Source organism: Ailuropoda melanoleuca, chromosome 13 (genome assembly GCF_002007445.2).
Source record: "Ailuropoda melanoleuca isolate Jingjing chromosome 13, ASM200744v2, whole genome shotgun sequence".
NCBI lineage: Eukaryota > Metazoa > Chordata > Mammalia > Carnivora > Ursidae > Ailuropoda > Ailuropoda melanoleuca.
Window position 1 is genome coordinate 1,430,964 of NC_048230.1, and position 14,715 is coordinate 1,445,678.

Here is a 14,715-nt window from a genome sequence, read left to right on the forward strand (position 1 = left end):
CGCTCAGATTCTCCAGTAGTTAACATTTTACCGCTTGCTTTGTCATTCGCTGGGAGAGAATGTTCAGCTAACAGTTGAGTGTTTACAACATGTCAAACATGTTTTTACTTGCCTTGTGTCATGCACCAATCCATTAACATATAGGTACTGTTATCTCCATTGTGTAGAAAGAAAAGCTTAGGGAGGTTAGATCAGTTGCCTGAGATTCCGCAGCCGGTAAATGGCAGAGGTTTGATAGGAAAGTCCATGTTTTTCACCACTTTCCTCTACTAGTGGATCTGGAGACCTGCATTCTAGCCCAGGTTTTGCCACTAACAGTGGTATGGTCACTGGCAGTTTATTTCACAGCAGTTCCTTTGTTTTCCAGCAGCTTCCCTTCTTTTCATGGACCCCAGTATCCCTGGCCCTGACTCACCTCACATAGAGACAGGTTACCATCAATGAAGTATCTTGAGCTTTTTAGCTATGTAAATCAATGCTCGATCTAGTACTGCTGATTAAATTTGTTTAAGCAAAAATAAAAACTAAACTTCGTATGCAGAGTTTGCTGTATACTCCTCTACCCACACCTAGCTTCCATATGAAGTAGATGGACCTGCCATGATTTGATTGGGGTTTTCTTTTGCAAGAGGATAAATCAGAGTTTTTCCTATTGGGCAAAGTATCCAGGGGTGCTGGACCTTGCTCTGAGTACCCCCCCCCCCTCCGCCGAGATCAAGATTCTTGACCCTTCTTTCTGTATGGCTACTGACCCTGAGCATTTTGGTTCTAGGAGACCAGGGAAGATGACAAAAAGGTTTGGTCTTTAGATTATCTCCACTTTCTTTGAGTTGAATTTCCCCCTCACCCACCCTTGGTTTGATCAGAGGAATCTTTCCCCTCAGTTTTGATAGATTTTGTGGAACCTTGAACGAAGATTGTAAATTTGGTAACTTGTGGGCCAGATGTGGCTGGCAAATGTGTGTTTTTGGCTTGCCTTATGTCTTAAACTTTTTCCATTAGTAGCCAACATTTAAAATCCAGAGGTTTTTCATGTAAAAACCTAGCTTTCAGCTTTTCTTTAAAAGGGGGAAAATAAAAAGAAAGAGATGATGATCCTGGGCCTCCAAAGAGCAGAGCTGGAGTGGAACAGCCGTCGAGCGCTACTGTCTCCAGTAGCCTGCTTTGTACCTGGCACCTGTAGACACTTGCATTTTCAGCTCTAGACCTAGAACTTGAATTTTTATTTTAAAAACTGGAGAAGTACAGTTTGATAAGTTAATTAGTGTTGAGTTACCTTTTCCGTGGTTACCAGAGTCCTGCTTTCTTGGGTAGGTAGAAAAATAGCTTGTAAATAAGATTAGGGACTTACAAAATCAGAGTATTTTCCCTGTCTTTGTCACTGTTTCATTTCCATCATTGTGGGCCAGAATGACTCCTCCATCTGAGAGCTGCAGTCATCACTTCATTCCCTGCACACAGGCACCGCTGCCGGCAGAGGGTGCTGTCCGCTCACCGAGCCTGCTGTCGTGTTGGCTCAGCTGATCGGCAGCTGTTGGGCATGTGCCCTGGGTCTGTGTGAGACTTTGGGCATGTTGATTTGGTTCCCATCCCTAGTGCCCACCCCTTAGACCCTGGCCAGGTTATTGTGTCACTAGGGACTCTGTTCAGTAACAGGAAACTGGGGAAAGTTTAATTGTTTTCTCCTCTCTCTTTTTCCCATGCAGCTGAACAAAAGGTTCATCCTCAGTTTTCTCCATGCCCATGGGAAGCTGTTTACCCGGATTGGGTAAGTGTGCAGGATGTTTATTTTATTTTCCTACATTACAAGTCATTTTGGAATTTAATATTGTTAGCAACTAGACTGTGTTTGTAACTGAGGGCACAGGGTGTGAATTCTTAGAGGCCTCCACCTTCTCTTCACTCACTCTGCTCATGAAGTTTGGGGAATATTATTCTGCATCCGTCTGTCTCTTCTTTCTCTATCTTTACTAAAGCCCCCTTTTAAACATCCAACCCCCACCACTAATCCCTCTGATTTCTCTTTCCTCTGCCTTCCAGCTCGGCCCCTAGTGAGCTCCTTAAGGAAGTCATACTCAGTCCCTGGGTACAGCTGCCAGGGGTTCTCCTTGGGGAGAATGCTGTCCACTAATTTTCCCTTAAAGAAAAGAGTAACATTTTCTCTTCCTTCTGAACCATACCCCTTTCTTTTCTGCTCAGGTTCCTACACCATATTGCTGATCTCTGTAAATGCTAAGACTTTTCTTTGGTTTCCCTATCCATCATGGATTTACATATAAATCTCAGGGAAGATGGTGTGTGCAAAACTCTGTTACTTCATCCATTAAATCCCTGGAAAAAGATCATGTTTTGAGTATTCCTTTCGTGGGTCACAGTTTTTCCTCACTGTATAAAACTAGTGATCGTAAAGCCCGATGAATGCCTGCACACCAGACTAAAGGTGTGCTGAGTGCCTCTGTAGTCTAGGAGACAAGTAAGCAGCACCGCTCTCTGATGGGTCTCCGTCTGTGTTTTCATATTTTCTGAGTTGGAGATTTTATTATGAGCTACCCTTTGAGGTATATCTTTTGAATTATAGATTCCCCCGTTGTCAGTGTTACCCTCACTTTCTGTCATAGCCTTCTGAATTTATCTGTAATGCTCTAGAAGATTCCCTTAGTGGGAGAAGCAGAAAGGCTTTGTCCTGCTTCAAGAAACACTGTGATAAAACATGGTGAACTAGAAAGTGTGCTTGTTACATACTCATTTGTCATCAACCTGGGCAAGAGTGACAGTGATGGCCAGCACAAGGGTAATCTTGATTTTGAAATCACTTGGGAAACTTGGAGTAGTGCCAACAGATGCGTCTCTATTGGGAGAGCTAAGTATAAAGTAATTCACTTGGGAAAAGGAAATCAGGTGTGTCAGTAGCTCCTCTTCCCGGCCCCCCCTCCCTACCTTCCCTGTAGGCTCTACCCTGGCCGGAGTTTTTGCTCAACGCTGTTGTATTCCCAGTGCCTAGCATACAGTAGGTACTCAGTAAATATTTGCTATGTGAATGAATAAATCATTACAAGAAATGGACAGATTGTGAAAGACTGGAGAGAAGGATCTAGTATTCTAGTAGGTTATAGTAGACCCAGGCCAATCACCAGTGAGTCATGTAAAGCTGCAGCTATGAGATGGGCAAGATGATATCAAGGTCATTTCATAAAGTAACACATCACAACAGGAAATACTATTATGCTGTGCTTCAGATAGGAACTATGGCTCCTCTTCTCTTTATTATCTTTTTTCTCATTTTAAAAATCTTTCTTACTACCTTATTACTTTTCCACTCTGTATTTCTCTACTTTTTTTCCTTTTCCTGTGTTTGTTCTTTAAATTTTCATGTACCATGGTGTTCTGAGTCAGTATTTCTCAACCTTTGTACCACTGATATTTTGAACCTTAAATTCTTTGTTGTTGGAGGCTGTCCTGTGTGTTGTAGGATGTTTAACAGCATCCCAGGCTTCTCCCCACTACGTGCCAGTGATGTCCCTGCCTCTTCTCACCAGTCATGACAATTACAGATGTCACCAGACAATACCAAATGTTCCCTGGGGGACAAAATTGCTCCTGGCTGGGAACCACTGTTCTGTTAGAGATTTGGGGAGTTAAAGAAGTTCTAAATCTTGGTCTCGAATGTAGGAATATTTAAGATATGTTTTTGTCAGGTCTAAGTATTAGGTAGAATCTTTCTTTTGTTTCCTTTAAAAATCTTCATAGTTAGATACATATATTTTGGAGGAACTTTGGGAAAGAACCACAATAATGATTAAAAAGCTAGAAAATTATTTCTGAGAGAAAAAATTAATCTGAACAAAGTTAAAGTGAGGGGCACCTGGCTGGCTCAGTTGGTGGAGCATGTGACTCTTGGTCTCAGGGTTGTGGGTTTGAGCCCCACATTGGGTATAGAGATTGCTTAAAGATAAAATCTTAAAAAAAACACACACGCAAAAAATTAAGGTAAAAAAAAGTCTGTTTAGAGACAGCTGTGGGGTACCCTGTGTTTAAATATAAAAGAGTCATAACCAGATAGTTTTGATTTCTATGGGATGATAGCAAGAGAAAATAGACTTATGTTGCAGCTGAAGAGATTTGGGTTAGGTGTAAGAAAATTTCACAGAGGGAAAATGTTTGGGAATTTTCTTCTCTGGAAGTCTTTAAAAAAGAATAGATTATCTCATTTGTCAGAGGAGGTTTGCCGTGGTCCAGATTATTTTTCAGGACCTCTTCCATTCCTGCGTATAACATATTCTGTTGGCAAGAAGATAAGGCCAGTCTACTTTCACCTTCATAAAAAATGAGTTACAGTTGTGTTCACATGAGGAAAATATATGTAAATTCTAGGCACTCCAGCCCGTTGATGAGTATTCTTGTGCTCTCCTGGAAGTAAAAGAATTGAGCCCCATATTTATTCTGGAAGGCAGAAACAGCAGTAACTTCTATTGGGTGGGGGGAACGTAATAGTCTGTAAGACTAGAAAAGAAGTGAGCCCAAGCCACACACAACAACATGGACTGTTGCCTAATTACCAAGAAGATGTGAAATGTGGGAGGCGTTGAAAACAAATTAAGAGTGAGGAGATTGTAATGGGGAGCAGCTGAAGACACATCCACTGTCCTGCCTGCCTTTTGAGAAAAGCCCCAGGTTGCTTTGCTCTCCAGGCCTGTGTCTTCTCTGTGCCAGGTGTTCCAAATTGCACCCATATCCACTTGAATGCCTACTGTGTGCAACACGAGTCTCCCTCCTCTGTGTCCAGGGAAAAAGAGGTTCAGAGCATTAGATGAAATCAGGTGCTAAAAAGTTTTGTTTTTACCACTGACTAATTTCAAGACCTCAAGAGGGAACAAGTCAAAGCCTCTTTGGGCTTCAGTTTCCCTATCAGCAATTTAAATAGATGATGTCCAAGGTCCATTCCAGTCCTTATGTTCTGTAGCACCATGATTTTTTTTTTCTCTCATCACTATCCTGTCACATGGCTTAGTTTTGTTTGTTTTTGTTTTGCTACTGGATTGCTCCTATCTTGTTCAGTTTTTAAAAATTAAGAAGTTGAAAAAAGTTAGGAAGCCTGATTCTTTTCTGCAGAGAATGTCATCTAGCCCAGCTGTGTTCCTTAGCATCTGAGAGGTTGGGTGCTGTCCCATTAGTCACTGTCTGAGTCACTCCCAATTTAGGTCCCAGTGTTGTCTGAAAGACTGGTTTCTTGAAACTGCCATTCAAATGAGACAAGGTGTCTCTAGAGATCACTTCGGAAAGCAGTCACTTAAGTCTGCAAAACGCTTCTCCTGAAAATGGTTTTATCTTCTGCAGTTTTTAAGGATAAGGCCAGAATCCTCTCAGGCTCAGGAAGAGGATTTCAGGGATCCCGTATGGCTCCTTGACAGACAGTTGCTTTCCTGGCGAGAGGCACATCAGACCTGTGCCTGGACTCCACTGAGAGAGATAGGGAAGCTGGCAGGCTGGAGACTTTTGATTTGTGACAAATAGAATAATTTTGCTTCCCATTATTGCCTTGGTTAAAGTTACCGCTTTAGTTTTTACTTGCTTGCTTAGTCACGCTATTTGCACAGCTTCAAGGTCTCTTGGAATTCAAAGACTGATATATTTATTTTGGTCTTTGAATGGTGAAAAATGCAATGTTTATGTCTTGATTTATTTTTGAAATTATAAATGTTTTATATACAAAAGCCAGACGTATTCGTTGTAGGGAAAAATCTATTTACTGCTTACAGTGCTCATTGTTATATTAATATTAAGAAAACTCAGCAAAAGAAGAAATAAAAAATTGCCCATCTTCTCACTATCCAGAGATAACTCTCTACCCTTAACACTTGGTGCATATTTTTATCTTTTTTATCTATATATATCACACATTTATTTTTTTGCAAATATGCATAACAAGGGATATTAAACTATTTTAAAAAGTGCTTCATTTAATATAGAACTTTCCCCCACATGATTAAAAATCTAATACAACTTTTAAAAAATAGAATTCGAATACTGGGTGTTATATGTTCTGGTCTAACTGATGAATTACTAAATTCTCCCTCTGAAATTAATAATATGTTACATGTTAATTGAATTGAATTTAAATAAAAAATTAAAACGAAATAGAACTCAATTATATGGATGTGCCATCTTAATGATCTGCTATTGTTGGGCATTTTAGGCTGTTTCCAATTTTTTGCTGTTATAAGTTACCATCTTTTCATGCTTTCTCTCCTCCTTCTTTGCTGCTACTGCTGTTGCTGCTTTTTGTAATTTTATAAAACTTTAAACATAAGTTTTACATTGTATTTATCTCCATTTCAGTATAATTTTTATCCTGTAATATCCGGTAGAGCAAATAGAACGACATAAAACTACTTACAGGTAGTTTGAGGCCCATATCAGTACTTTACTGACAAAACTGGGAAGCAGAAACTCTGTTATTGAGCTCTGAGGAAGGATCTTTTATCTGTGTGTCTCAGTTATTGCCTAACAAAGCTGCTTTAGTCCGAGTGGATTCATCTTCCCTCATATCTCAGAATTGAAGTTATTCTAACCTATATCCTTATGTATTTGACTTTTTCTTTTGTTATAGTCATGTTGAACTAGTTGAAAGGCAAAGGGAGGATCTTTTTTTTTTTTTAACTTAAAAAAAAAAAAGATGTGGATATTTGACCTGGTGCTCATTTGAGACTTCAGTCTGACCTAGGGAGTTAATGGATCTGTTTCAATTCCCATCCCTGGGAAGAGGCTTCCTCAGACACAGCTTCGAAGCAGGACTGTCCCACGTGACACCTCTGTCATGTCGTTCTGTGCTGGCTCTCTACTGCCTTTCAACACGGAGACACATGTCTCTGAAACTTGCCCATTGTGGCTGCTTTTCAAGCAGAGTGAACACTGCTATTCTCGTAATGAGAAGTGCTAGCCCCCCTCCCCACCTCCAACCAGAAAGAGTGCTGCACAGTGTCAAGATTTAAAATGAAACCTTTGTTATAGCCCATGGGGAAAAATGGATCCATTCCAGCCCCAAACATATCACTCTCTGCCATTCCAAACCTACCAAGAGTTTTAATGGTTCTGAAACTTTTGGGAGGAAAAACAAGGTTTTTTGTGTCTTTTTTTTTCCCCCTTGTTTTTGGGGGGAGGGCACTTGAAATGGCACGTTGGGGAAAAAAGCAAATACATGGCCATTTTTGTGCCAATGAAAATGAGGACAGCTCAGCAGAGAAGGGAGCTGGAGTATAAACTGTAATTGGCCCATAGCTGTGGCATGACTCCTGGGTACCAGAAGGTCAGTAATAGGAGTTACCATCCAAGGGCAAGGAATGAAGATTGCTAAGATGCCAGAAAGCTCTGGAGTTTTTTTCCTAACACAGGGAGGGAACTAGTCAGTGGCAAAAGGGCCAAGGTTCAGGTGAAACCAGAAGTACCTTTCTCTAGGACTTGAAACTGTTTTGTGTCTTTTTGAGAAGGATTCCCTTCCCTGTGGCTTTCCAGAAGCTATTTATTAATCCAGCCTGGAGCTATTCCTCACCCTACCCCCTCCAGTGTACCACAAGGAGTTTGTTTGGGGATGGGGGTTGAGGACAGATAAAAGATACTTTGCTGACCACGAATTGTTCGGTGTGGCTCTAAGGCCCATGTGCCTGGTTTCTCTCTCTAGCACCAAGTTTGAATTTGCTTTTTATTTTCTGAGGACTTGAGCTGTGGTTTGTTCATGTTGCCAAAGGAGCTCCAGGCATGCACCACTGTTTGGGATCCAGTGGCCACATTTGGCAAGCAGTAGTTTGAATGACCTCTCTTTAGGAGCCCTAGGTCACTGGCTGGATTTCTACCTCCCTACATTATAGGCTCTTCCTGTATTGGGAGTGGCAGTGGGCCAGGGCATTAGATTTCCACTGGCCTGAAAACATGCAGACCCTGATGAGCAGAGGCTTGCGAGAGGGAGGAGGACAGCAACACAGGAAAGACTGAAACAGATCATGGGGGCCCTTGATCTAGGGTTTCTTCGAGGGGAAGTCTGGTATCCCTAGGTGGAGCAATGAGTGTGATAGTACCTAAAAGACAGCAGCAGAACTATGGCTGGTTTCCTGAAGCAAAGCCTCGAGTGAAGACTCTCTAGATTCACGAACCTCTTTTCGTAGAATACAGTTTTCGTACCAGAGAGTTTGGGGAATATGTGGGTTGTAGAGCTTTAAGGAAAGTTGTTCATTATTCACAAAAACTGAGTGCTTCAGAGAGAAACGTTGATTTCAGCTTGAATCCAGTGCTTGCCAGGGGTTAGGAAATAGCATACCAAAGCCTAATAACTCATAGCGACGTATCCAGAGGTTGAGTTGTTTCCGTCTCTGATCCCTGATCAATTCTTTCTCTTAAATGTGGTCACAACCTTAGGATACCAGGAAGGTTTGTGAAAGAAAATATCCTAGGCATCAGTATCTGCTTTCAGAGAGACACAGCAGGGTGGGGTGGGGTGGGGCGGGGTGGAGTGAGGTGAGAGTGTGTGTGCGTGTGTGCGTGTGCACACCAACTGCTCTTGGGCATGTGCCTCCCTGAATGAGCTGGCTGTATTTGCAGGATGGAGACATTCCCTGCGGTGGCTGAGAAAGTCCTCAAGGAGTTCCAGGTGCTGCTGCAGCACAGCCCCCCTCCTATTGGAAGTACCCGCATGCTGCAGCTTATGACCATCAACATGTTTGCTGTACACAACTCTCAGCTGAAAGGTAAGGCATGGCTAGCATCTTTATCTACACAGATAAAGCTGAATCTAGCTTCTTCCGTATGCTACCATACCACTACATTCCCCGTGATATACACACGTGCACACACACACTTCCCTAGTATTGCCTCTCAGATTTTTAATTTACTCTCTGAAATCTGTATGACTCTCTAGTGCTTGGGTGGGATGAAAGGAGGGAATCATGGGTATAGAGTTTAATTTGCAAACCCAGAGATGCTGTTGCACATCTGGCCATGCTAAAGGCAGCAGCAAGGCCTCTTGGAGGCTACAGACCCAGAGCCTCTCCCAGGGGAGAGGCATTGCTGAAATGTTTCATTGCAGAGACCATACGCTTGGCAGGGATTTGGAATAGCTGTTTCTGGACTCATGTACCCTGTTTGTTCAATATGGAAAAGTCTAGTTCCCTGTGGGCTATCCCTTGTGGGAGCCTGCCAGGGAGAACGAACAGTGAATTGATGAGCTCTGGTGACTCAAGCTGGAAGCACAAAAATCACCAGGCCTAGAATTTGGCCATTATACTGGTGTGCATTCTGAAATGCTTTTCTGAGGAGTGGGGTTTTTTGACATGGGGGGTGGGGAGGGAGGAGCTGATTGGCAGGATTTTTAAATGTTCTGATGACCAGGTCACTGTTGAAGGATGTTACCAGGATCCCTTCCCTCCCCTCCACCCCACTTAGGTAAGGATGATGTGGTTTGACTTGATGGAAATATGTAGCATGGGGGTGACATTGTTTTGTGTGTTTATTTGGTCCACTCTGCCAAAGAATCATTTCAGAACATTAACAGAGAGTGTTTGGTCTCAGGGCTGGAAGGTTATTACCTGAAATGCCAAGAAGTGGAACTTGTCCTGTGCAGATTCTGTTGTAAAACAGACCTCTAGTTCTCTCGCTGAGTTCTCTTGTTGCGTCTTTTCTTAGTGCTTTCTGACTCTGAAGTTGATTTATTTCCCATCCCATTTGTACTTGGGGGTTATGCCTCAGCTTGCTAGTGTTGGGGGTGATAGATTTCTCCCTTGATGAGTATATATGCCACACTTTCCCTTAAAATTTGGCTCCTCCTGGGACTTTCTCTGCAAGGTCCTCTGCTCGTCTGCCTGGGTTTTCAGTCATATCTGAATCTTAGAGGATCTTCTCCTCTTGTGCTGCCTGCTACAACATAGAGAATTCCCAGCAGAAGTCGAGAGGCAGAGGCTTAGGTGCCTTTTTGAGCTTGGCTAATTATTCCTGAGAACACTTTGAGGAGGCATGCAATCTTGAGGGGGCAATGGTGGTTTCCAGGAAGGAGGAAATAAAGTGTGTGAAGTGTTGTCATGGTAGGCTGTGAAGTCCAAAGGGGAGGGAGATTGATTCCTTCCCTGTTACTCTGCTGGTTCTCCTACCAAGTGGGAAGATCGCTGGGCTCAGGAGGTGGGGCCTTCCGTGGTGCCCTCCTGTTTATTTTCCTGCCTGCCTCTGACAGCAACACAGAGTGCAGTGAGGTGCCCGTCACAGAGCTGCAGCCTCTGCCAAGGTATCGTTCCAGCCTCCAGTGACCTGTGGTCTCAGGAGGTGTGAGTGTGAAGGACCTGCGGCTCTCGCCTGCGATGCATCTGTTGTCAGCACCTTCTGCTCCGTGAAAAGGAATACCTTGGCCTTTTCATAGGCCACTAGTGAGTCCTTTTCTTGTAGCTGCTGTTAAGTAAAGGTTAAGAAAATATGGGCAAAAGGAAGGTGAGAACAGAGAAGGAAGAAACTAGGTGCTTCTCCCATTTGAGGCCAAGGTTCTCTTTTCAGGACTCTTTTACATCCATGGTGGGTCATAATGAGGACCTACTAGCCCAGAAGGATGTGTCCAGGCCTGTGCTTGGGGCTGCTCGTTTCTGGCCTTGCCCTGACGCTCACCTCCATGAGGCAGCTGGGGCCAAGGGGAGTATGAGCTGAGGTGGTCAGAAGCTCCAAGGCTGTTTCAGGGAAAAACAGCCTGGGCCACAGGATATAACACTCAAGTAGGACAGAGAGCTCTGCGGACGTGCTGCCAAGTACCCGGTGTGCAGTTGAGGCAGCCGTCCAGACCCCACTGTGTGGGCTGCCATTGGGAGAGGGGTGAGCAGAGCACTCAGCGGGGCTGGTTGGTGGGAAGATGCACTTTTCCATTTCCCAGCACATGAGTCATCTTCTCTGGGCCCCTGTGCTGTGCTTGCACGGACAGTGGCAAGAAGGGGGTGTTGTGGCTGAGTAGCAGCATCTGTGCCGGGGGTGGAAAGGGAAGGGGGTTGGGGAGAGGGTAAAGATTTAAATCCTTCACTAATCAGCAGCAGTTTGAATCACATTTTTATGAGTAAGGAAGTGATAAATCAGCTCTGAGTGTTCAGCCCCCAAGTCCCGTCAGCTGGTGCCCTTCTGAGGGCTTCTCTCCAGGCCAGTCTGCTTGCTGTCAGAGTCGCCACCCAGCCACAGAACCCTGGCTGTCTAAAACCGGGAAGCAAGGGCCTGATGCTGCCTGGCCCTCCCAGGTGCTTGGGGTCTTGGGTGATTTGGCAGTCACTGCAAGTTACAGAACATCTGGACCATCATTTTTCTTTCCATTCTTTCTTGGACATGTCCTTCTGGGTGGGTGTTTGCATATGTCAGTTCCTGGACTCTGTGGAGAAGGAACATTCCAGCCTGAAGCAGAGGTGATCTGTGGCCCCCAGGCAGTCGGGATCCTTTCAGTCTGTGCCTGAGCCTTCCTTGTAGATGTGGCACCTAAGGAGTATGATTTGAAGAGCAACAGGGACGTCCTTGCTAAAAAGTGTGTTCTTTGTTGATGCCTCTGATTCGTTTGTTTTGTGTGTTCAGTGCCACCCTTGTGTAACTGTCCTCTTTTCAAAATATCAGTAGTTCAGGGATAGAAATGATATTAACACTTTAGTGTGATTACTTTTTAAATGTGCTTTTCTTGTGGTCAGGAGAGACATAGAACTGTTTAAAAGCTTTGGACACCTCACTAATAAAAATGGAGAAAAAACCAAAACCTCACCTAGTGACAAGTAAAAGGCATCTTTCCTCTTTTCCCAGGTTATCGTTTTCCCTGGAGCTCAGGAAGGCAGAGGATGTGAGGTCAGATTTGCCCCCCTCCCCTTCACACAGGGGGAAATAAATTGAGTTCTGCTACATCATTTAACAAACTTAACTTTCAGATCGCAGCAGTGATCTCAAGATTCCTGGGTTGAGGGCCATTGGTGCAGGAGACCTCTATCTCCTCCTCTCCTGTGGGCCCTTTGCAAAATTTCTACTTCAGTAGAACTACAGAGTTTAGAATCCTGCACTGAAGTGGTTGGGGACAGACAAATTTGAGGGATGTGTGGGGGTTCTTAGCAAAGTGCCTAGTATTTACTAGGCATTCAGTAAGCCTATATTGAATGTGTGGATGAAGAAGGCCACAGTTCTGGGCAAGCCAGCTCTCATTGAACAGTGTGTTCCTTACCTGGCCCGTGTCCAAAATTGTCCTTTGGCGAGTGATGGGTGGTGGTGAGATAGGTGGTTCCCAGAGTGATGTCACAATTGGTAATCTCTCTGCAGCATTCCTAAGCCCGAAGGGAAAAATGGGGCCTTCTCCACGTGCCTCAGCATTTAACACTTCAGTGGCCATATGATTGGCTGACGTGATGCTGGAGGGTGAACTGTTGATCTAAACCACAAACACTCCAAGAATTTTAATTTTTTGAAAATTCTATAATTTAAGGGAATAGACCCTAGTTTCTTGAAGAGGAATAATTGAAGCAACGTTTGTGGTAGGGCATCACTAAAGCCCATTGCATCCCCCATCTGTGCCCAATTTGCTCCAATCTGGCCTTTTTTTTTTCCCCCTTTTTCTCTCTCCCTCTTGCTCTTTTTAAAAAATATGTTTTATAATTCCTGGAATCAAAACCATCTCAGGCACACACTGTTTTATTTTACTGTATTATTGGATTATACTTCCTATAAATCATTGGATGTTATTCATTGGCCACCACTGGAATAACTTCCCTTTTCTGTGCCCTGGCCCTCTCTTTTTCCTCCTCCTTTTCTTCCTCTACCAGTTTATAGGCTAGGCCTCCATTTCAGCCTTGCAGAAAAGACCTGGTGGCAGCAAGAGGGCACCCAAGAGACACTTCTCTTGTGTGCCGTTGGTACTCCCTGCTTTTAGGGAACATTTCAGGGCTGGGATCGAGGTAAGGCTGGACTGGCATTCCTTCCATTATCAATTATGCTTGCTCTTATGGTTCGTTAGTAATCCTGACTTGCAGGAGGTAGAGGGAGTGCCACATGTGTGTCTCCAGAGGGATAGAGAATCATAGCTGTCTACATGGGACCAATAGCGGTTAACCCAGATGTTGGGATGCTTCGGGTGGAGACCTCACACCTTCATGCTGTTGTTTTGTATGCTGGTTGACTCTAGTTGAGAAGTTTGATTCACAACCAGAGTTCCTTTGTTTTCCAGCTACAGCTACCTCACAAACCTTGAGTACAGCAGTCTGCTTCTCTGTGGCAATTCACTTCTGTCTGAGTCTCTTACCAAAGCAGAATGTATGAAGTGCCTAATCCTCTGCTTGTCAGAACAGTTGTACAGGAAATCCACGTTTCATAAGGGGTTAGGCTTGAGTTTAGCTGTATAAACTGTCCCTCTCATTCCTCCTTCTATTATCTGTAGTGGTAGAAGCCTTTGGACTTTTTTTCCTAAAGGATCCATGGGTAGATTTCTTCAGGTAATCAGCACTTTCTGACCTTCATTTTCAGAACTGCTCAGTTTAGAGTAAATTAGCAAAGAAAGAGCCAGCTTGGCCAACAAATTTTGTGAGAAATAGATTCAAAGGTCAGAAGAGTCTAGGCTTTAGAAGGCAGGCCAAAGGAGGACACATCCTTCAGCTATGCCCTCTATCCCTCTGGGGCAGATACAACTATCAGCAGGTTGCTTAGCACACACTTCTTCCCTCAGAATTCCCTGGAAAAGAAGAAAAAGTTAAAGAAGTGAGTGTGTCAGGGGACCTCCCTATCTTTCCTGACTCTGATTTCCAGGGTGCTTGGTTTTAGAATGCATCTGTTACTTTAGGCTAGAGGAGGAGAAACAGTTCTGAAAAGCTAAAGAAATGAGAAAATTCAGTCATATCAGTAAAATTAAGCCTCTTACCGTGTCAGTTGAAGGAATGGTTTCTGTGTTTGCCCCAAGGTGACGGTGTGGTTTGGTGTCCTTGGGGCTTTGGTTTGGAGTGCTGAAGTGCAGCAACCCATCATTGCCCAGGAGTTAGTATGGGCCGGATATCTCCTCTCTCTTGCCATTTTATAGCTTCCCAATTTGATTTTCTTTTGCTCCAGGAAGGACTTACTCTGAAAGGAAGACATTATTGGCAGGAATCTTGGCAGAAGGGCTCTCAGCTGCCTTTCCAGAGTTCTCTGTAAGCTTTTCCTGAGCCTGAGGAGAAAAATTCTGTATGTGTAGGTTACAGAGGGCTCAGGCCAGATATGTACTGTGTGTTAAACCCACAGGGGAAGTGGGTGTGTTCTGGGGATGGGGCGAGAGGGCATAAGTTGTACTTTGTATCCTAACCAGCTTAATGGTGGTCTGAGGAAGAATTGTAGCTTTCAGAGGTAGTGGCGGACAGCAACAACAGCAAAACAACACTGTGATAATACCCGATGACGTTTTAAAGTTGCTGCATGTGTGTTTTCATTTGATTTCTTTTATCAGCTGTCAGAGACAGGTGGGACAGATATTTTGTATCCTATTTTATAGATGACCAGGAAGATACCAGAAAGGTTTAATAATTTAAGCAAGGTTGCACAGCTAGCAAATTACACCCACATCTTAAGTGTCCAACCTTCTGTATCAGAAGACACAAAAACTTCTCTGGACTTATTTGAGACACTTAAACAATGTAAGCATCTTGCTACCCCTACCCCCAGATCTGAGCAACTGCTGTTTTTTTTTGATGCAAAAAGTGATCCTTGAGTCTGATTTGAGACTGA

At 43.8% G+C, this 14,715-nt stretch overlaps 1 protein-coding gene and 1 long non-coding RNA gene across 5 annotated transcripts in view; one reads left to right on the top strand and one right to left on the bottom strand.

Annotated features, from left to right (window-relative positions):
* The window catches only part of SMG6 (SMG6 nonsense mediated mRNA decay factor), a 226,925-nt gene that overhangs the window by 46,000 nt on the left and 166,210 nt on the right, over positions 1-14,715 (top strand). For all 4 annotated transcript variants that reach the window (XM_034639985.1, XM_034639986.1, XM_002918028.4 and 1 more), the window contains exons 9-10: positions 1,707-1,768; positions 8,590-8,735. In XM_034639985.1, coding sequence (XP_034495876.1) covers positions 1,707-1,768; positions 8,590-8,735 — 208 coding nt within the window. The remainder of the gene's footprint in view (positions 1-1,706; positions 1,769-8,589; positions 8,736-14,715) is intronic.
* LOC117795412 lies at positions 11,079-14,169 on the bottom strand. Its single transcript, XR_004619413.1, has 3 exons — positions 13,880-14,169; positions 12,197-12,400; positions 11,079-11,475 (listed from the first exon to the last, which is right to left on the bottom strand). It is a non-coding gene; the product is annotated as an uncharacterized LOC117795412 (long non-coding RNA).